Below are 24,332 nucleotides of genomic sequence, written 5' to 3' on the forward strand. Positions count from 1 at the left end.
ATCAAATTTCTAATCGCGATTACAATTATGGATGCCACAATTACGTAATCGTTCAAAGCAGCAATTAACCGTTCAAAGTCCACTTATGTTATTCTGCGTGCTTAAGATGCGTTTTTATTTTCTTTCTACATGTTATCTTAAGGGTTTTTCCCATTATTTAAATTTTAGTTTTAGTATAACATTATAATACCATTCATATTTTTACTTTTTAATAATTTAAAGAAGAAACCAATCCGATGTATAGTTAACATTTAAGGCTTAATACTATAGAAAAGCACTAAAGGTTTTTCAGCTAGAGTGTTTTCAGCTTATTTTCATATAAAAATATGGCATGCAGTTGCATCAAACAATGGTATAAACATCATTCAATGTAAATTGTGATAATCGTAATTAATAATCGCAATTACAATTTGAAGGGAATAATCGACAATTATGATTTTTGTCATAATCGTGCAGCCCTACATAGCATGAAATAAATGTATTTCAAATTGATTTTAGTATATTTTTCACGAGGGTTGTCTTAAACATATCCTATATCTTCAGAATGGATATAAAATATAAAAAGTATTTCATAGGTCATAATGAAAATGACTATGACACCAGTAGTGGGCTACTATTAACAGTAAATGTTTTGTAAAAGCTGCAAAGAAAATACCAGCACCTTCCAGCCTGTCACCATCATGCAAACATGAAATATCAGGCATACAGTAGTTCTTTACAGGTTTTTTGCATTCCACAGCGTGTCACAGATTGCAGCGTGCAATAACACAGGCAAAACCTGACCCTTCACACAGACACACACACACACCTTACTTCAAAACAGGTCAGACTGAATATCAAAGCAGACCAATCTCCAGCAGATGACACAAATTTTCACACAGAATTTTCAAACAGATGTATTATTTCTGTCAGGATATGTCTATCCACATGCATATTCACTCTGATAAATAAGAGTGTGAATGTTGGCTGAACAGTGTGTCTGAGCTTCATGAGAAATGCAGGAGGTCTGGGAGACAGAGATTCATTAGCGGGATGTCTCTACACTTCACACCCATCTCGCACCTCCAGCTGTGATTCCTCTTCTAGAAACCAAATGCATCACTCACAAACACAGTCTAATGCCATCCAGCAGGTGTGAGAAAAACTAAATTTACACTGACTACCAATAAACAGCAGTCTCAAAAAAGCAAAGTATACTGAGTGAAGGGAAGGAATGGTGAGATGGAGAAAAAATTGTGAAAATGTACGAAAAAAAAATTGTGTTATTAAAAGTGTGCATTTTAGACATTATGTGACTACTTATATATATACAGAGCAGTGTTTAGACAGAGCCACAGTATAGCAGTATATACTATAGGCTACTACATCATAATGTAATAGAATAGGAGAAATTATTTTAGAACATAGGTTATTACTTAAGTTAATTTAGGCTTAAGTTTTATCTTATAGTTATAATCATCTATATTTAGCGGGTGTTGACAAATTATAATAATATCAGGCTTGGTGTTTTACCTACATATATTGTTGTCTGTTAAATTTTCTACATTAACAAAAAAATATATATGTATCTTAATTAAAATAAATCTGAATACAATAAAATAAATTCTTAAAATTAGATGGAAAACTTCAACTTAAAAAAACGAATTAGAAATGTTGCATTGACAACTAAATAAAAGATGTTAAACCACTAAAATTACTACAACTTAAAAATAAATGATGATTAGAAATATTAAAATTATAATAATAATAATAATAACATAAAAGCAAATAAAATTACTAAAACTTACACTAAAATTAAAATTTAAACAAAAATATAAAAAAGCTAAATCAAAATATTATTAAATGCTATAATATAATATAACATAAAATAATACTAAAACAACAGTGACCCAAAAACAGCCACTGGGTGTCACTGATATACAGATAATGCAGACAACCCAGAAAAAGAGTTTTTAGAATGAAAAAGCAACTATGTTCTCAAATACCTAATTCACATTAGTGCAAATAATTGAAATGCTAATAATTTTGCAATAAACCCATTCTCTCAACTTTGCAAGTACAAAGTGGAAAATAAAATTGTTAAAATGTTTACGGTTTCTTGTCCTAGTGGTACACCAGGTGATGTGCACTCTGGAGAACTGCACTCAGAAAAAAAAAATCACATTCATATTTTGTATTGAATAAACATCTTTATATTACATGAGGACCTGCTTTAGTCTTTGCTGTCTAGAAGCACCATTGTGCTAAAGTGAAATGGAACTTCCGTTGTTTTTTAGTTTTGTTTTTAATTACAGCCTCTCTTGATGAATGTATTTCCATAGCGATGGGAAACCAAGGCTTTCTGAACCGTTTGAGGCTTTCATGAAACTGTGCCGAAAAACGGTTCATTACTCGAAGCTTTTAACACAGTGCACATTAGCGACAACCAGACTTGGTTTCTCCACCAAATCTAACAAAACATCGCGGAGCAGAGGATGGGCTGTGGCTAGAAGGGATACAGCAAAAACCGGAAGCTAACAATAAATTGAATTTTCTACCTATTAGATTGTGTTTTATTAACGTCTACACCTACCCCAACCCTAAACATACCCCTTACAATAATGCCAAAATAGTAATTATTGTTGTACACAGTGTGAGAAAAATTTCGCTGATGTGCGCATGCCCAGTAGATTTTGCTGTATGCCATCTAGCCTTAACCCAGAGGATGGTTTGAAAAAGTTTTTAATCTTGTCATGCGTAGTCCGGTCAACTGATTTACATATTGATCAATAATATAAAATATACAAGTGTGTGATTATAATTAATAATTGACGTGAGTAGTAGCAAAAATATTTTGGGTGAGCTGTTCGGGGTCTCTGAGACCCCAGCTATAGAACATGATAAAATGCAATAGAGGTGTGACGTGCATTCAGTTTCTGTCTGGTGTTGAGGTTATTCTAAACTATTCTACTGAATCCCAAATAAGTGTACACACACACACACACACACACACACACACACACAACCAAGTCAATGTAAAGTCAAACACAAGAGTCATGCGATTTTTTTCAAACCAGCTGTCCCGACCTTCCGATACTGCATGACGTTCGAAGCTTCAAACGTCATCAATCACGTGGTATTGTCATTTCGATACAAGCTTCGGCACAGTGTGTGATACAATAGTGCTTTGAAAACTGCGTCAGAGCATGATCGGAGCTTCTGTATCAATCGTCCCACCACTATCTTTCCATTGTGGCACAGCATTGCCTCGAGGCAACATAAACAGCAAAACCGTTTATTCTAAACTACTAACACTATGAGTCTTTATCTCATCTGAGCGTACAAATAGATTTGACACCATTTGCATACATACTTTTGACCATTTAGTATGTCAAATATTCTCCTGAAATGTCCAGCACCTGTTGTCAATCACTATTTAAACATATAATTTTGAAAAAAATTCTTGGTGAAGAGAAACAGAGGGCAGACAAATAATATTCCAAACATTATAAGGAGTTTGAAAACAAACAGCATTACTTACTACATTATTTCAAAAATGGTTGTAACATTTGTAAACAGTAGTACTTATGATCATCTTCATAACCACTAGATGGCAGCCTAATATTCCAAATATCGCCTCCCACAGGAAGTGAGATGGTTTTCCATTAATGTTTTTGCTGGATTGCCTTTAGAAAGACTACTTGTTTTAAAGGGCAAACAAAATAGAGCATATAAAGAAAGTAGTGCATATAACAGACAAGGACAAGGATACGAGGTGGAGTGAGGGACCTACTGATTCTGTTATATTACACAACAATATTGGTACAATATGGTTACTTTCAAAATGTTGCATTTACAGAGTATGGTGCTTGGAAGTATACATTTTAAATATGTGTTCTGCATCTACATTTGTTTAGTTGTGTTTTTTGTTTTGCCAGTGTTGTGAGTTTGGGGCAGGACTTGGTTCCAAAGCACCAAACAGCCACGGTGTTGACACGTTACAGGGACTACAACGATTTAGAAACAGCTTACATCAAAGTAGACACACCAAATTTCAAATGGAGAAAGTCTGAAACATTGAAAAACGATGAACAAATTGCATCACTTTACAGATGATGCCACTGCATACCTAATATGCTGCAATAAATAATATTTGAACCGAGTGTACTCACATCAAACTCATTGAGAGCGGCAGCCAGCTCGCCGATGCCAGCGTGCCCGTGCTTCTCGTCGGTGGGTGAAGTGGCCTGAGCAGAGCTGGAGATGCCCCCAATGGCCTCTTGGACCTGTTTGAAGACATAGTCACGGTTGGCACGTGTAGCAGCCACGTCGGGGTGGCGCAGGAAGGCCTGGGAGGCAGTATAGAGCATAGTGGCGTTCTTCTTAAGAGCCCCTCGAGCTGCCGCCATCTCGTCCCTGCATTGAGGGTCCTTCAGCTCCTGGCACACAGATATCTGTTTCAGACCTGTCACTTTAAGACCTAATGCACAGATCTAATATACTCATACACATCCGATTTTCTTGCTAATGTTTGTATTAATTTAAAACATAACCATCTGTGTTTTATGTGAACAGTCTGCACGCAGGGCAATTTGAAAATAACTGTGTGTGCATTTGACCATTGACCATTTTATTGTTATATAATAGCTAGTTCAATTCTAATAGTAGTTAGATAACATAGGCAAAAACTAACTAGCTACCTAGCCAGATGGCTTACATTTACCTCAAATCAATTGTAGTCATTTGTGTACATAAAAATATAAAAGCTAAACAAATTATTAAACCCTGAATGAGTTTCTATTAAGACTGCCTATTCAATGAAAAATGTATTTAGCCTCTCCCTGGAAATATAATAAAATGTTTAATTGAGTGCAATTGGTTGTCTTGTATACAGTATGTAGCATTTTTATTACTGACAAAACTTTTTTTTGTTTATATTGAGCAGTTGATGGCATTTATTGATATCAATTTATTGTGCATACTTAGTGAGCCACGTAATATAACATTAGGATGAGTAAATATGGCCACAGTAGAACGAGAAAAATAATGCATAATGCATGAGTAATGTAAATGTATCCGCCTTACCTCCAAAGTGAAACAAAGAAAAACATTATTAATGCTTCTATAGTCAGTGTAACAACATTCCGTGTTTATATTTACCGAAAATTGAGGCAAATAGAGTGGTTGCTGCTATCTGTCCCGCTTTAACCCACTCAAACAGGTTGACGGCGATACTATTGAGCGATACATGAACCACGTGACCACATGGCGGCAAGATATATATGTATACACACACACACACACACACACACTCCAACGACATCCCTGGATATTACTGTTGGTCGTTTAACATTTCTATTGTGTAACAGCTGTCAATTGTTAAATGTATTACAACTAATTACTTACATTTACTGTCACTGTCAGTAACTTTTTAGTGGAAGGATAGCATTTAATAAATTTATTTTTTCTATAGTCAGTGTAACAACATTCCGTGTTTATATTTACCGAAAATTGAGGCAAATAGAGTGGTTGCTGCTATCTGTCCCGCTTTAACCCACTCAAACAGGTTGACGGCGATACTATTGAGCGATACATGAACCACGTGACCACATGGCGGCAAGATATATATGTATACACACACACACACACACACACACACACACACACTCCAACGACATCCCTGGATATTACTGTTGGTCGTTTAACATTTCTATTGTGTAACAGCTGTCAATTGTTAAATGTATTACAACTAATTACTTACATTTAATGTCACTGTCAGTAACTTTTTAGTGGAAGGATAGCATTTAATAAATTTATTTAAAAAAAAAGTAACATCAATAAAATTTTTGGTTTGGATTGTTTGGTAACCATTTTATAAAAGCAGTAAGGTACAAGCTGCCGTGCTGTATTGTGAATAAGTCACAGCGGAAGGGGTTGCAGGCATTCCACTTCCCGTCGTGCCTATTAACGCCCTTCAGCCAAGACTTACACAACACATGGCCTCTTGTACCTTACTGCTTATATTATAGATAGAAAGATAGATAGATAAAAATTGTGATATTTAATAATACCTGCTGTCTGCGAGCAGCAACATAGTTGAGTTTGACCATCTCTTTCCCAAACTCCTTAAAGCGATTGGCCAAGTCCTGCTCATTGGTGGCATTCTTGACGGCTTCTAGAGCTTCTTCCACCTGTAAATCAACACGCACACACATACAAACATCCAACTGTTAGGGTTAGGGTTAGGGTTACTTTAACTGATGTGGTTGAGTGACAGTTAACGTTTGTAGTGCTTATTATTGGCTCTCCTGGGGCACGTATAATTCTGACAGTTTTCACTCTCCGTAATGAGACTAGCAGAAGAACAAGGAGGTGCTTTGTCCCTTGTGGGACATCTAAAAGTTTCTCAGCCTCATCCTACGCTCTAAAAGTTCTCCTTTCGCAACCAATAAGTTTCATAGATCTTAGTTTTCAAATTTGTTTAGTGATTATATAACAGAAAGGCCGCTGGTAAACAAAAAAGCATTGTAAATCCCTAAACTTTAAAAAAAAGAAGAAGAATTATTTTTGTTGCCAGTGGGGAATACAAATTGAAAGAAAACAGAATAGTGCAACTAGAAGCAAAGGATTATGGGTGTGAAAATGAAGGTACAAGAGCAAAAAGCCTAAATTCTGCCACTCTGAAAATAGCCTTATCTAAACCATAAATATAAATGCAAAATATGGAACCTAATTGATGACCAGAAGCAAGTGAATGATGTGAATATTTGAGAATGTTATTTTTGCATTTTAATAGTCTGTTGCAAAGTTATGCCAGGAGGTTTTTGCTTCAGCAAAATGCGCTATGCAAATAAACAGCAGGACTTGAGATAAAGATAGTTTCTTTGTACTATAATAAATATAACTTCCTGTGCCCTTGAAATGGGTCTCCTTGGATATCGAAACAATTGAGAGGCGGGTCTGACTTGTTCTGACCCGGTGGACGGTGACCAGCTGTGAAGACCAGTTGCAGCGACGAAGCTTTGAACACTCAAAAAAACGAAAAAGGGAAATAAAAGGTGATGATGAATTCACCATGAGGCAGCTCTCAATGGCAACAAAAATTTGGTTAACTAATGTATATAAAAGTGTAAATGTTAAGAAGTAATGATGTTTGAAGTGGTTAGTAGAGAGTAGGGAGGTAAACACGGTAAACAAACAAATAAAATAAAATAAAATACTATTATTAAATGACAAATAAACTGTGATTAATTTCACAAATGAACTGCAACTGTGGAAAAATGGCCAGTGAGAATTGAATAAGAAACGAACATACGATCTTGAGGTGAGCCAGGAGCCTCATGACGTCAGCCATGTCAGCCAGGATGAGGAGGCGAGTGACAGCAGAAAGGAGGGCACGGGCGGCACGGACCATGGTGCCACGTTTCACAGAGGAACAGGGGTCATCCGCAAACTCTGAGGAGGCCACGCGCATCGTCTCACCTACACAGAGACACAAAACAACCAAGACAAAAGCAAACAACATATGTTTAGAGTTCCACCACACAGCAAATCCATTGTGCATGTCTAGCATTTTTAATTCGGAACTCACTAAAGCTGCATGGACATGTCAATAGTTTATTAATAGTTGTGCATCTGTTTACCAGTGAAATAAACTGCGAGTACAGGCAAGTTTGCCAAGAGTGTTCATTAGTGAAACAGCACACTTCAGAAACCAGTGTACAGGGGGTTGCTGGTGTCTGGAAAACATTGTGCAAGTTTTATGTCAACCACTCACTGAAATACAGTTAAGTCAATTTTCCAATTCTAACTTTTTTAGAACTTTAACAACAAAAGCAGAAATCAATATGCAGAAAATAAAGTCTAGAATAAAAAAGCCATTTGTAGACTGGTACAGGAGTGATGTAAGCAGCTTTTTAATACCCTTTCATTTTGATTGACAGTATTAGATGGCCATGCACCTCCTGAACTTTTATGTATTCAAAAGTAGCACTTTCTATGTATTTATGTGTCATACTTATGAGAAAAAAAGCCTGATTCAGACTGCCAGAATGTTACTGTGGCATGCTTGCTGAAGTAAAAATGAGCAATTTGTCTCAAGGTTCATTGACAGAATCTATTAATGACCCTACAGTAAGTGGACTTCCACCTTCCATCTGAACAGGAGCCGCAGGCGGGACAGAGTTGATTAATGAAAGCTTACAAAAAGCCCGGCTGAGACATTAGCAAATGTCACTGAATCTGAGAATGATATACAGAGAAGAAAGATTGTGGCAAACTGACTTCCCAGAGTCTAGGGAAAGAGAGAATATTTGTTTTTAAGCCTGTACCGGCTCTGTGTGGGTGAACACTTGCATGCACATAATAAATATGGCTGCACTTTAGTGTATGTGCGTGTTCTGCTGTTTCTCTCACAGTGAACTGAAATGAAAGAATGCCAGCTATTCTTAACAGAGCCTTGCTTCTGCCCCTCCACTTCCAGGGGAAATGTCAGCACTGTCCTCTGGCTCTGTGCATTGTTGTGGCAGCTCTACCTTCACGGATTACCACAGAATGTTATAATCTTATTTCCATCCTAGCTCTTTTTTTTTTGCTTACCCCCAGTATAATTTAACCAAGTCAAAAGAACAGACACATTCAGGCAAATTCTCATCCAAGCTATGTGAAGCAATCCTTATTTTTTGCAATGTTTTGTCATGCTAATGGCATAGAAATCAAAAGCTAAAAACTGTTTTAAACCTGCTTTCAAAGTACCAGACTGTAATACCACATCCGATGACCCAGAATAAATGAAAGTGAGTGTTAGAGATAACCAAGTCAATATTTAATGAGCGCAATGCTTATTTCTCCCGAGAAACTAAATCATAAGTTTCTACCAAGTACTCAACAGACAGGACTGTGTGGTATCAAGGGCAGTGAATTCATCTATGCTGACTTAAATAAACCAGATGGAGTAGACATCATCTTTGTGTAGACACAATGCTGACAGCCTGCCTACTTCCAGATGCTGCCTGATAAGAGAGAATTTGAAGGTTTTAGACACACACACATACTTGCACTCTGTAAAGAGAGGTACTGTAGGTAACTATAGTCAGACAGAGATATCAATGCTAATTATTTTTGACCAGAGAGAGAATGTGAAAGAGGTCAATGTTTTCTTAATACCAATGATGAAAATTACAGGCCTCTCTCATCTTTTTAAGTGGGAGAACTTGCACAATTGGTGGCTGACTAAATACTTTTTTGCCCCACTGTATATGAACAATAATTAGATTTGTTAAATGAAGATAAACTGATGACACAACTACATCCATTGGGATTGCCACTACTTCAGCTTCAGCTTGATAGCAAATTAAGACTATGAAAATTATCATGAGCCCACCAGTATTCAGTGAGTTTGTGCCAAAACCCTAAACTAAACTAAAACACAGTGACTGATAAAATGTTGAGATGAATGGGTCATCAGTTTCTCAACATTTAAAACAAAACCAAAAAAACTAAACTAAACAAAAACACAGTGAGTGATAAAATGTTGAGATGAATGGGTCATCAGTTTTTCATCATTTAAAACAAAAACAAAAAACAAAACAAAAACACACAGTGACTGATAAAATGTTGAGATGAATGGGTCATCGGTTCCCTTTCATGGGAACTTCGAACTGCGTCCTCTAGGGGTTGCTATGGGGAACGCCTCGCCGTGACCCGTGTCTGAAGCATACATTGAAAAAACACCAACTCGTTGGCCGGCGACAGCCATGGCGTCACTACCGGTGCGACTATAGTATAAATAGGTGCCGGGAGCTACACATCATTTTCTTCTTCGTCTTCATTGACTGTTTTGTTTGAAGCGTGCATTTCTGTGGTAAGAGCGATCTCTATTTATCTCATTATGGCGAGCACTAGCAAAGCATTTAAGGATGTGTGCATCTGTGTTGACGTTGTTTAACATCTGATGACACACACGATCTATGCGTTGTTTGTTTGGGCAAAGAGCACGCACGCGATGTCTCCAAGGGGGCAATCGGCGTGCACTGCGAGCATTTTTTCCAGGGAAAAAATCTCTCGTTTGTCTCTCTTTTCGAGGAAAAAGAGGCAGCTGTCTGCTTCCCGCGATTCAGGACCTCATTTATACTATAGTCGCACCGATAGTGACGTCATGGCTGTCGCCGGCCAACGAGTTGGTGTTTTTTCAATGTATGCTTCAGACACGGGTCATGACGAGGCATTTCCCATAGCGACCCCTAGAGGACGCAGTGTCTCGTTCCCTACTCAGGGAACCATGGTTACATAAGTAACTTGAGACGTTTTTCATAATTTAAAACAAAATCAAAACAAAAACACAGTGACTGATAAAATGTTGAGATGAATGGGAATATTAACAGATTTCTCACGTTTTATGGACCTTGAAAGAGCAACTTAAAATGGATAGCATTATCTGAATAGCCTATTGATTCCTGAGATGACCCACAGCTCTCATTACTGCAACCTTGTTGGAAAACCACTACAGTCTTTTTTCATTCAGCAGTGTATCTTCTGCATTGTCTTTTGACTCCATACTTGACCTTCTGAAACACTAAGAGAAATATAGTAAAGTATATTATTAAATCATGTGAACAAACCTCACTTCCAGAATAAAAATTTCCTGACAATTTATTCACCCCCATGTCATCCAAGATGCTCATGTGTTTCTTTCTTCAGTCGAAAAGAAATTAAGGTTTTTGAGGAAAACATTCCAGGATTTTTCTCCATATAGTGGACTTTAACAGGGACCAATGAGTAAAAAGGTCAAAATTGCAGGTTCAATGCAGCTTCAAAGGGCTCTGCACGATCCCAGCCGAGGAATAAGGGTCTTATCTAGCGAAACGATCAGCCATTTTCTAAAAAAAATATAAAATAATACATTTTTATACTTTTAATCACAAATGCTCATCTTCACACATTGTGAAATCATGTTGTAAAAGTCACGTGCAGTTAGTTCTTCATCTGTGTGCTTTGATTCAAAAAGGTAGGGTAGGGCGAAAAACTTCAAAATGATCTGACTTCCCCCCAACTTCAAAATTATCTGACATCGTTTTTATGTTGTTGTTTTTTTGTAAAGAGTGTTTGACTTTCTTTGCACATTTTCTTTGTAAACACTGGGTTGGTGCTTCCGCCTATGTCACGTGTAGGTCGAGCTAGTGCAAGACGAGCATTTGTGCATTTTGTTAAAAGACACATTCTTTTTTTTTTTAGAAAATAACCAATTGTTTCGCTAGATAAGACCCTTATTCCTCGGCTGAGATCATGTAGAGCCCTTTGAAGCTACATTGAAACTGCAATTTAGACCTTCAACCCATTGACCACCATTGAAGCCACTATATGGAGAAAAATCTTGGAATGTTTTCCTCAAAACGTATTATTAATTTTCGACTGAAGAAATAAAGACATGAACATTGGATGACATAGGGGTGAGTAAATTATAAAGAAATTATTTTTTTATTCTGGAAGTGAACTAATCCTTTAATCGTCTTGTGTTTGATAGTTTCACTTAGTCATTTTTCATTGTCATTAAATTAATAAATCAATAACTGTGGTACACAAGTGAGAATTAGATCAAAAAGACTGACTTCCACTTTCTATTTTAAGTATTTTCTTTGTCCTTTAACCCCTGTTTCACACTGAGTAACAGACAGTCAGCCTTGGGAGTGGTAAGCCACTTGGACCATTATGTCCAACCTGTGTTCATTAACCTCATCCCAGTTAAAGGTCAGCTTGCTAATGGTCCACGCAGATAATTTTAACACACTTTATTCTGCTCCTGCAGCCGGGGCTTGGCTCAGTCTCATCTGTCAGTGCTGCAGTCCCTTCCCTGCAGTACCTGAGAATGCTTGTGTATTTTAACCAAAAAACCCAGTGAACAGGGATATCTCACTGTGGACCTGTGGAAAAATATATACTACCTTATGTAAGATTTTTAAAATGTGCTCTTACCAAGACTACAAAAACAGTAGTATAATATTATAATTATATTATTATATTTCCATGACTTTAACAGGCCTGTAAATCTTTATTTTAAAATGTCCCAATATTTCCAGGTTTCCCATGACTGCTGTATAGTCCTCATACACTGATTTTCTTCTTTGTTTTCCTCTGAATTAGTTCATATTTAAAGTCCCAGAAAGAGACAGAGAATCATTCCAGACTCCCATTAATATTATATTAACAAGTAATTTAATCCACCACCAAACTAAACAAATTAAATAAAGATTTCACATGTATTACCTCATCAAAGAGTCCTAAAAAAAAACACAAAAAGAGAAAACAGATTATTATTATTAATACGGTACAATGACAGCTAATACATTTCAGCTTTTGGGATTTAAAAGTGTCTTTTTTCTCTTCTCCGCAACCTCATAATTGCTCTTCGGCTGTGTTTATGGGATGATGAATGCTCTGTGAAACACCATCATTAACTGTTTGCTATTTTCATAGAGGTAATTTGGCTGAGCAAACACTAACTTCAGTCCAAACCAATGAGCATGAAAGTCATGGAAGTCATGTGTATAGTAAGAGAAAAGAGTGTGTAATGTGCTGCCAGATAAGTTACATAATAGGCAAGACTTATAGGTGAAAAAGGAAACGAAAACTTTAGCTTAGCTGTCTCCAAACTGCAGCACACGGCTAAAAGCCGACAGCCCTCAGCAAGACTCAGCAAAAACACATTAATGTCTTTTAGGGTCAGATAATGTGACAGATAGTGTGCCTCATTGGTTCCCACATGACCCTAAAAGTCTTCTCTACTCTCTCAAGAAGCCAAACATGACTAATAGACAGAGCATTGGCCACTATGCCACACATTGGAGTTAAAAAAAAGAAAACCCTTAATATATGTTTGGTTGCTTGATGGGACGCCGGAACAAATAAGCAGCAGATTTTGTTTGGGACAGTACCTCAGGGTGATAACAAGCTGCTCACCTTGCTTGCGAACGTCCTCTACAGCTGCGATAAGCTCCTCCTTCAGGTCCTGGCTGTCCTTAGCAATCTGCTCGCCCTTTTCTAGAAAGTTCTGTGTAGCCTGCTCCACGGACACAGCCAGCACGTGAGCTTTCTTGGAGCGTCCCTTTTTCTTACTGGATGGACCTTTGTTACTGGTGTTGACCAGGGTGGTCACCTGTGTATGAGAAGAGTCATAGATGAAGATAGATTGTGCAAAAGACTTTATCACATTTTCACTGAGCAGAATATATAAAGCAAATCTGGCAACGTAGGTCATTTGGAACATTTAATGAAAATGTGTGATGAACACAAGCATGATCGAGCCGAAGTTTGTTCATCTCTAAACCAATGGGTCAGAAAAACTGCTGGGTTTGTTTGTTGCTTTCAGAATTATGAACAAGTAAGGGGCCACTCACAACAGTCAAAGACATCCATATCATGTTTGTTTGCTTGTTTGTTTTATGTACCATGTACATGAATACTATAGTGAGTAACAGTGCATTTATATAAAATCAGAAAGGTATTACCATCAGATGCCATTACTGTTCCATGGTATTGCCACATTTCTGTATGTATACAATGTCTGAAGTCTCGTCTGACTTGTCTTGAGTGACAAGTGCACATCTTAGTTTAACACTGCACCACATAATCAAATGTATTAAGTACATGCATGCATTTGGACAGGGTAAAACTAACATTGCCTATCTACGTTGACAGAAGAGATTATTTGCATTGCAGACATTTCTGGCAATTTACCACATTTGTCTAAACGATTAGATCTACACATTCCTAATAAAGCCTGCGCTGTTAAGAAACATTTTATGTGATGTATAGTGACTCATTCAATAGTCAAGCTTTAAGCTCTCAAAGGGCCTATAAAACAGTGTTGGTTTTCACTTTCTGCTGGAGGGCTCTGCTGGGACCGTTCTCCCAGGGTAATGTATTTTCAAGGACACCCACGCTAAGTAATTACCATAGTACAACAAAGGACTAACTCGAGTTCCTTGACCAAACTCAGCCTATACAGCTGATAAAGCTTAGGACCCCATTTTTTTAACATTTATCACAGTTATTCCCAAAGCTGATGCACAGAAAAACACTAGATTACATTAAGAGAGGTTTATTCAAAACAAAGCATAGTTGACTTTTAAAGGAGAACATAGAAAGTGATCTTAAGTAAATTCAGCTTAGACTGGGTTGATGATAATGAAAAACATGACATTGGGACAGAAGATTGAAATGATTTTGCAAGGAAAAGCTAATGCTAACAGTTTATATTGCCAGCAAATGTTGCATTACGCTTCATTGCAGAAACAAGAGAAATGGCATTCAATCTAACACTCTCCACTAAACAGAGTTCAGAAAGTTCAGATGATACATTAGGGATAAATGTACAGTCAAGACTATGATTATCAGAAAGCAAACTCCAGCAAGGCCTTGGCATGAAGAAAAGATTAAAAGATTCTGGTAAGAAACTATGACAGCTATGTTGGGAATCAGTTGCCTCAGACTATAAAATTATATGACTGCAGAATGCTGCTATTGACCAATCAGAATCAAGTATTTCAGAAGGTTGCCCATGCAAATACCAAGGTACATTAACACTATAATCATTATCATGGTATTCATTAGGGCTGTCACATTGCAGTGTTTCAGTACTGAATGAACTGCGGTTTTGAATGAATCAAGTGAGCCAATGATTCAGAGACCAATTCATAAAGACAGTCACTTGCATCATTTATGAATGAATCACCTGTTTAAATGAATCAGCTGAATTATTATTTATGTATTTATTTATTTATGAATGAACGAACGAATGAATGAGAAGTGATGCTCAAATTGACAACAAATAGTTATTTGAGGCAGTTTAACTTCAGTGTACAAAAATCAGAAAAATGTGTTCTTTAATCAAATTATTTGACTAGTCAGCTCAAAAAATCAGAAAAATTCAGTAAAACTCTCAAAAAACAAAAGCCAAAGTAGATTAGTAAAAAAATAAAATAAATAATAATAATAATGTTATGATGCTTTTTATGGTCTCCGCCCCATTTAATGTCAAAATATGCTTCAAAAATGCACTTTTTGTGCTGAAGAAAAAATGAATAAAAGTACATACAGGTTTGGAACAACTTATAAAAAATGAATAACGACAGAATAATAAATAACAAATCATTATTACTAAGTAAATAATTTAATCCTGCTGCATCAGATTCAAAACTTATACTGAACAATCCTGTTTTTCTATAAAGGAGTTCAGTGCTGCAGTGAGGGAATTCCCTGACACTAGTATCACTCATAACCACACAATCAACCCCCAACGAGACTTACCTTCTCTTGAATAACACTGTCAGTGTCAATACTCAAATTATTTGACTAGTCAGCTCAAAAAATCAGAAAAATTCAGTAAAACTCTCAAAAAACAAAAGCCAAAGTAGATTAGTAAAAAAATAAAATAAATAATAATAATAATGTTATGATGCTTTTTATGGTCTCCGCCCCATTTAATGTCAAAATATGCTTCAAAAATGCACTTTTTGTGCTGAAGAAAAAATGAATAAAAGTACATACAGGTTTGGAACAACTTATAAAAAATGAATAACGACAGAATAATAAATAACGAATCATTATTACTAAGTAAATAATTTAATCCTGCTGCATCAGATTCAAAACTTATACTGAACAATCCTGTTTTTCTATAAAGGAGTTCAGTGCTGCAGTGAGGGAATTCCCTGACACTAGTATCACTCATAACCACACAATCAATCCCCAACGAGACTTACCTTCTCTTGAATAACACTGTCAGTGTCAATAACAGCGTCAGCAAGACAAATGGAGCACTAACATTTATAAATGAACCCCAGATCTGGTATTCTCTGTTCTATAATAATGTGAGAACAATAAAACACCACAACACTCCCACTACAGTCATTTCATGAGGACAGTGGGGAAGTTTTTAATAGTATTATGACAACAAAAGTGTAAAAAATGGTAGCAATAGAAAGTCAGTCAAGACTGGATTTCTTGTGAATACCACCTCCTTCCTTGTTCTATGTAACATACGGAGATGAAGTCTATCTTTCTGAGCCCATGCATGGCATTGATTTGGCTGGCTTTTTGATCATTATCATGATCTGGTCAATACTGACCATGACTTCTATCTAGCAAATACATGACATTCTATGTAATGCTTTAACTGTCCAAGGCTGTTTACTGGTTGTACCAGCTGGGTCCATATCAAAGCACATAGAGTAAAAATGATGTAAAACAGTTTGTCCTTAAATCAGGCTTGTCTTGTCATGGACCATTTGCTTTTAACCTAAGATTTTTACCTTTTTCCCCTCATTTTATGTTTGATATTTAATTCCATCAAAACGTCAAAAAAATCCTTTCATCACTTTAAAAAACATAATTTGTGTTAACGATTGGGCCAAGCTGAAAAAAAATCACAGAAGTTGTTATGAGCCCCCAGAAGGGAGTGATATTATTATCTTTAATAAGAAGTATTCCACTTTTTTACTTTTTTGTGTAAAACTTGGCTAAGTTTTAAGATATAATATTTAAGAGTCAGACAGACAGATTCACATATTGATTCAAATGTTACCACAACTACAACTCATGCAAAGTCCTCCCAAGTCCATCTGACAACTCTGGTCTAATTGGAGACACACTCCACTCCTGGAGATTTATCGGCACACAGAGACTGGGTTTCCATGGAGACGCCCACAGTCCTGTCAAAGCCATCAACCAAAGGTCCAGGTGAAAATAAAAAAAAGTTGCACTGCCACATGATATTTCACAGCACATTTTGAACCTAACTTGCAATTTTTTTTTTTTTTAATTGATGAAATTAATTAATTAATTTATTTATTTATTTTTGTCCATATATATATATATATATATATATATATAGTTTAAAAAATACTTTTTTATTGTTATAAATAAAAATACTGTGAGAAGACGAAGAAGAAAAAATAAGAAGCTTTGTTTCTCAGGAATAAATAAATGCATATTAAAAGTTAAAACATCAAAATAAAATAATAAAATATTATAATGGTTAAAGTAATTTAAATGTAACAGTTTTTTCTAATAATATTTTATATGTGTAAATTTAATTATTTATTTATTTATATATTTTTGTCTATATATATATATATATATATATATATATATATATAGTTTAAAAAATACTTTTTTATTGTTATAAATAAAAATACTGTGAGAAGACGAAGAAGAAAAAAGAAGAAGCTTTGTTTCTCAGGAATAAATAAATGCATATTAAAAGTTAAAACATCAAAATAAAATAATAAAATATTATAATGGTTAAAGTAATTTAAATGTAACAGTTTTTTCTAATAATATTTTATAGATTTTTTTATTCTCTACAATCATAAGATAACTCACATAGGCGTTCTCTACAACTTTGCAATGCCTACAAATGATGGACGATTTGGTTGGAAGTGCCGTGGGAAAGCTCATTATTTCTCCATGAAGATTCCTAAGACTGTGTTTCAGGTGTCCATGCCAAACTGATCATGGTTACTAACAGCAAAGGATGTCAAGTGGAAGAAAAGATGCCATCTAAAAGAGAAAAGTGTGAGTTCCCCCTGTGCTGGAACTTAAAAAGAAAGCTCTGTTTCTACCAGCCAAGCCACAATCCTTTCATAGTGTCAGAAAACACAGAGGGTGGCAGTAATCCTGCATGGGAGGCCTAAAAGAAGGGAGTCTTCTTGAGTTGAGAAACCTAATTGAAACCCTCAACCTAAAATGATAAATGAAGTGGCACAGCCACTCCACCTACTTCTGATTTCAAGGAAGTGCTGGTGGCAATGAGGTACGCTTAATGGTGATGCATGACAACAACAAAAGTATATAATATTTCCAGTGTCATTCCATTTTCTTGAAAAAGACAAAAAAATAACAGGGTAAGAAACAAATGAAATGATAATGGAGAGTGTCCACACATCTCTTTTTTTTCTGTCTACAATCAAAGTAAAATGCGGGGCCAAATAACAAAATGAACAAAAAGTAACACAAAGCCAACCAGCCTCTTTGAATACCATATAAAAAGTGTTAGTAAAAAGTGTTAGGCTTTTCTGTTGCACTATCCACACAGAGTATCATATGATCATTACTTTCCGAATGTCACAATAGGCATCATAAGGGTAAATCATGCAGATTGTTTGGTAATTATTGGCTGCAGTTTAAAAGTTCAATAGTGAACAAAGTCAAAGTTGAAACGTTTGAATTGAGTGTCACATTGCAATACTTGACCTGCAACAAGTACATTGGAAAAAAATTAAGCAAGTCATTTAAAATGGCCTTTTTGAAAGTGGCATTAACCTTTTAACAAGTATAACCAATCAACTACAACATTTAGGATTTACTAACAGCTTGTTGCAGTGCAAACCCTCTTTTGGACTCAAAGAAACCCACTGAAATGTTAACAATCAAAAGGTGGGACAGTTATTTTTTTGTGGGTGACTTTACTAAATATTTCTTTTTTAGATGCACAATTTATGGGAGGAGAATATTTGAATGAATCAGGCAAGATTAGTTATTTTGCTTGCGGCAATTTATTTACTGGTATTTGCGCCATTTTTAAACACCCATAAAAGTATATCTTAACTCATTTTGTGCTTCGCATGGCTGTAGCAGTGGCTAATTTGCACTACTTTTGATAGATTGCATTGGTCATTATGAACATGAGCTGGCTGCGTCTGTCTTCTTTAATTTGCACATTGTCAGTAGATCACATGCAGAACTTTCCACTTACATCTGTTCTTATATGGGATTGTGGTTTCACACTAATTTGCCCTTTTTAGTACATTTAGCCCTTTAAAAAAAAAATACTAAATTAAAATTTGTATTTGTGCAATTGCACGCTTTGCGCCACTGCAGACAGAAAATGTGTAAAAGAAGCAAGAAAACAACTAACCATGCAAAGTTCCTTTGTCCTGTGCACCAGACTTATCTTAATACTGAATTTTGAACTGGCACAGTGCAGGCACAGAGCAACTTGGCTGTGTAAAGATGTTTTATGTGGACATAAATAGGGTTAAATTAATTTTTGTTTAGTTAGGAACAGGATCTCTGTTATAGTTAATTCACATTATTATTATTGTTGTTGTTGTTGCTTATTTATATATTTATATTTCTGGAACCTTGTCAACCTAAATACAACATTACAACAACATATATACTAATAATACTGATACTAGTACTACCAAGTATAATTTTTTTTAATTCAATATTATTATTTGTTTGAGTAAGGGAGGGAGGAAGCCCTAAGCGATGAGAAGTCAGAAGGAAAGAAGGGGGACACATGTGCTTGAGCTGTCCCGAGGTCCAATTTGAGAGACATATCATGCCGAGCTGAAGCAGGTGGCCTGGAGAAAAGACTGACAGCTCAGTGTACAAGCACCTGCCTAACTATGCAGTGAGATCTAACGCTTAGTCAGGCTCACTTTAACCTGCGAAACCTTGCTCACGGCCGGGCTGCAGATACGATGAGTTATTTCACTTCAGTAAACCAAAGAAATAAACATTCCTTTATTTAAAACAACTGCTTAGTGTAGCGGAAAGGGGAACCGCTGAGGGTCTGGGCGTGATAAAACTGTCAATGGCATATTAATGGCCCCAAGCGTGGTAAGTGACCTGAAAACTTTAAATGAGGTCCAATAAAAGCCACAGTCCATCTCAAATACATCACTAGCTACCGCTGACGACCTTTCCCCACGGTCCATAGCCCTCTACGGTTGTGTTTTATCAGCAATCAATAATGCTAAATGTTCCACAAGTGATCTCCTTGGCTCAGAGAGCCCACCAGTGAATCCAGCCACGTATAATTAAAAGAACACCATAACACTGCTCAGATTTCTGCCGGCTGTTCTCTGAGCCTACTGCTCAGGTCTAGGGACAATCTAATGCTTTGGTATTAACTGAAGCTTTGACCAAAATATTTTTTGTTTAACTGCAGAAGGGAAGGAGGTGGTTCTTATGATTTGGTCAAAAACATGTTATTATTTTCAACTTCAATATGACAAACATCTAAAAGTCATACTGCTGCTGCCTATACATCAATTCTATAAATCAATTTTGTCCTTGTATTTGCCTTATATTGCCAAATTTACTGCAAAGGTGACACGGAAGCATTTCTGAAGTGGCATTTAGGTGTCTTAACTTTTACTTGACTGTTTAATGCTGCCTTACAAGTGGCTTAAATGTATTTGAACTTCAATTACAGTACAATTGAATATTTTTATACTGAGGTGGGTTGGACAGGCATAATTTAGCATGGTTTTAATGCACCATTTTATCTTAATACTGAATTTTGAACTGGCACAGTGCAGGCACAGAGCAGCCTTAACTTGGCTGTGTAAAGATGTTTTATGTGGACATAAATAGGGTTAAATTAATTTTTGTTTAGTTAGGAACAGGATCTCTGTTATAGTTAATTCACATTATTATTATTGTTGTTGTTGTTGTTGTTGCTTATTTATATATTTATATTTCTGGAACCTTGTCAACCTAAATACAACATTACAACAACATATATACTAATAATACTGATACTAGTACTACCAAGTATAATTTTTTTTAATTCAATATTATTATTTATTTATTTATTTGTTTGTTTGTTTGTTTATTTATTTAATTATTTATAAGATAAGAAATATACCTGTGCACCAAACTACAGATAGAAAATGAATCATACTCAAACCACCTCCAGAAACGGACTCTAAACTAATGTGCTGTCTTCACTGTATCTAACGCACACACACGCTCAGTCACTCACACAGATCACGTTGCGGCCGCACTCAGACATTCAGGAACAAACTTTTTAGCACTGCCCCACAATTTTATCAGCTAAATAGCTTAATCGCTCAAGAGCTACATTATCATTCTCAACAAGGAGCTGATAACATCAGTTTCTAAAGGAATTAAAGCCACAGATTCACTGTTAATAGAGAAACGTGGCAAAACGGTGGTAATTCATATATACACAGCATCTCTCTCTCGCATAAATTAACCCTTGATGAATTACACTTTTCTGAGAATAGAATATTGAAGTGGAGATCGCTAAACTGCAAGGTTACCGGTGTTTTCAGAAAGCAAGCGCGTTTACCCTCAGTGGAGAGAGGGTGCGTGCACATGGTTGCCAGGTTGACAAAGATATGTAGCACACTTAGCAGATATTCCCGTATTGTGCAAGTGGGAAGCTCTGTTTCGGGGATTATGTCTCTTTATATCCGGCAATCCAGTTGTGTTCCTCTGCGGCCAGATTAAACCTTGTTGTAGCCTATATATTATGCTCTATTCAATATTTTTTAGAAACCTCACACTTTTCTGCTTAATTTTAAACACTGTTCTTGTATTCAAATTAAGCGCGGTCCACTGCTGCACATGTGCCACAAGGTATCACTGGGGGATTCGTCAGAGTAGAGGAAAAGCTCAATGCACCAAAATATTGAGACAGCCTTGATGAAAACCCAGTCCAGAGCATTCAGAGCCTCAGACTGGGCAACAGGACAATGAACCTAAACACAGCAAGACTAGCTTATAGACAACTCTGTGAATGTCCTTGAGTGGCCCAGCCAGAGCCTGAGTTGAACCCAATAAAATATTTCTGGAGAAACCTGAAAATGTGCGTCTGCCCTCATCTGACCTGACAGAGCTTGAGAGGTGAAGAGGCGAGGAGAAGGCAGATGATTGACAAAAGCTGATGTGCAAAGCTTACCGCATCATACCCAAAAAGACTTGAGGCTGTTAATGTGCTTCAGCGAAGTAATGAGTTAAGGGTTTGAATACTTATTCAACAATTCTGTGTTTTTCTGTCAATATGGGGTGCTGTGTGTACATTAATGAGGAAAAAAATTAACTTAAATGATTTTAGCAAATGGCTGCAATATAACAAAGAGTGAAAAATTTAAGGGGGTCTGAATACTTTCCGTACCCACTGTATATAAACAAAATACAAAAAATTAATTAGTACTAATAAAAATAGCAAAGCAGCACAGCAAATCATCCTTGCTAAATTGAGTTAAAATTGAGTTAATTTGGAGGGTTTGCAACACATTTAACTTCCAAAACATGACATATTTTTGTATTTAAAAGAATTCAGGGGGAAAAATGTAGAGATAGATTTGACTAGAAATTGAAAAGCTGGCTTTGATATTATTAGTTATTATAATTTTGCCTTGGCAATGCAGCCTTGTTTACATCAGCATAAAAGCTGTTGCAATGCGATGAACTAAACAAAAACATTTTGTTCTTCAGAATAGTGTGCAAATCAATTTTGATTTCACATTGTCTGCAGAAGAATCGCTCTGCAGCCAGACGGTCTTGATAATCCTCGGATGACATTTTCATCCTGCGTGTTCATGCCCACATTCCTTGACAAAGCTTTCCTCAAACAGACAAGTTGCTTGAGCATTTTTGGTTGATGTAAAGATGACCAGACAGACTCTGCAACTGCAGCAGTATTAGCGAGTGCTTTGAGCTTAGACTACATAAGAAGCACAGGCTGGCAGATGACTCAGTGTGTCACATGGGCCTCGACGGAATTATGAGGCGGCGATGCCATGGCCACACGTCAATTCCGTGTTAGTCACAGTCAAGGGCTTTAAAAGAGCAAGGGTGCTCGGAAGCCTCTTACCCCTGTCGCCCGTCCTTCTTTCATGTTTGCGGCATGGCAAAGTGAGATTTCTCTCTGCTCTTCCTCCCCCCTCATGTTTTCTCACTCTGTGCTTGCCGATGGGGGCCCAGAGTTGATTAATTCATATTCAACAAGCCAAAAGCAAAAGCTTTAAAATAAACACAGCAAACCGACACGTAGGAGCGGGCACGTGGCGGAGCCAGAGAACACCATTGATCCTTTTAATTTCCCTGATCGGCTTGATCGCTAGCGAGTCGAGAGGGAAGTTCTTCATGATTGCATCAATATTTTTCTCATCCCAAACACCCAGAGCTGTTGTAACTGTGATTGTGCAGCAATTTGAGAATTGGTTTTTGCAAACCGTAATTAGAACATGATCCATTTCAGCTGAGTTTAAAAAGTATTTTATTGTGGGAAAAAGCCTTTTTTTATTTATTTAGTATTAAGCAGGCAAGATTATGCAACATGCTGCAAGATTTGCACTATAAAAAAGAGGAATTTAAATAAATTAGTTCTAAAATTATTAAAGAAAAACAAACAGTCCCCCTTTAGCGTACTAGCTCAACCCAGATTAGTCTCTCAGTTTTCTCAGAGGAGGCAATGCAGGCAGCGCTTACACAAAAATATACACTACCTGTTCAATTTTGGTATAACTTAGATTTCGTTTTCGAAAGGAGTCATTTAGGCTCACTGCATTGCCCCTTTTATATATATATATATATATATATATATATATATATATACACTGTATATATATATATATATATATATATATATATTTCAATACAGTAAAACAGAGAAACATTGCAATATTATTACAATTTAATATTTTAATATATTTTAAAATGTAATTTCCTGGATTCCTTGATGACAAAGCTAGGGTGACCATACGTCCTCTTTTCCCCGGACATGTCCTCTTTTTGGACCTAAAAAATGTGTCCGGCCGTTATTTCTTTATTGCCCAAAATGTCCGGGATTCGGCTGTTTTCTTTATCCCGCTCCCTCTGAATTTCTGACCATTGCCACCTGCTCCCGCAATATGTGTTTCCCTCCCGCAATTTTCGTGTCCAGTCCTTTAAACATTCTAATATTGTGTATAATTTTGGCACATCAGGGAGCCACTCTCAGTATGCGGAGTATTTAAATTTCTTTTGAATGAGCATTCGTGCTGGTCACTTTCATTTTCGATTTCGCGATCACACACTCTGTGTAAAGGAAGCACATCTTGCAAGATAAGATATTTGTCAGTGAGCTTAGGATCTGTTAAGCAGCAAATACTCCATGGTGTTGTCAGTCATCTCTCCTTATTCTTGACCTGGCTGTGATCAGTCAAATCTGACTACTGCAGCTCTTTTTGGATGCATGGTTGCCAAGTCCGCGTTTATTCCACAGAATTGGGAATACACTTTTACACTTTTAAACTGTCGCCATGGGTTGATTTTCCCAAGTGGGTTAAAGGTTTGAAATATTGCATAAAATACGTTTGACTGAAATGCCTGTATTGAAACATTTTGCATTCAACCTGTGATTAAACTTGCATGGACTTTTTCATTAACTGTTCCCTCCTGGTGGAATGACCTGCCCAACTCAATCCGAGCAGCTAAGTCCTTAATCATTTTCAAGAAATGGCTGAAAATACATCTCTTTCATCTTTATATGACCCTCTAACTCTAGCACTCTCTATTCTATTTATATTCTAACTACTTGTTTTATTTAAACATAT

At 36.4% G+C, this 24,332-nt stretch overlaps 1 protein-coding gene across 1 annotated transcript in view; it reads right to left on the reverse strand.

The window, feature by feature from the left end:
- The window catches only part of LOC107552348 (catenin alpha-2-like), a 132,526-nt gene that overhangs the window by 43,282 nt on the left and 64,912 nt on the right, over nt 1-24,332 (reverse strand). Inside the window, exons 3-6 of the mRNA XM_016234213.1 lie at nt 12,934-13,129; nt 7,295-7,461; nt 6,051-6,170; nt 4,152-4,418 (exon numbers count right to left, since the gene is read on the reverse strand). Coding sequence (XP_016089699.1) covers nt 4,152-4,418; nt 6,051-6,170; nt 7,295-7,461; nt 12,934-13,129 — 750 coding nt within the window. The remainder of the gene's footprint in view (nt 1-4,151; nt 4,419-6,050; nt 6,171-7,294; nt 7,462-12,933; nt 13,130-24,332) is intronic.

Source organism: Sinocyclocheilus grahami, unplaced genomic scaffold, assembly GCF_001515645.1.
Source record: "Sinocyclocheilus grahami isolate Dianchi unplaced genomic scaffold, SAMN03320097.WGS_v1.1 scaffold17.1, whole genome shotgun sequence".
Taxonomy (NCBI): domain Eukaryota; kingdom Metazoa; phylum Chordata; class Actinopteri; order Cypriniformes; family Cyprinidae; genus Sinocyclocheilus; species Sinocyclocheilus grahami.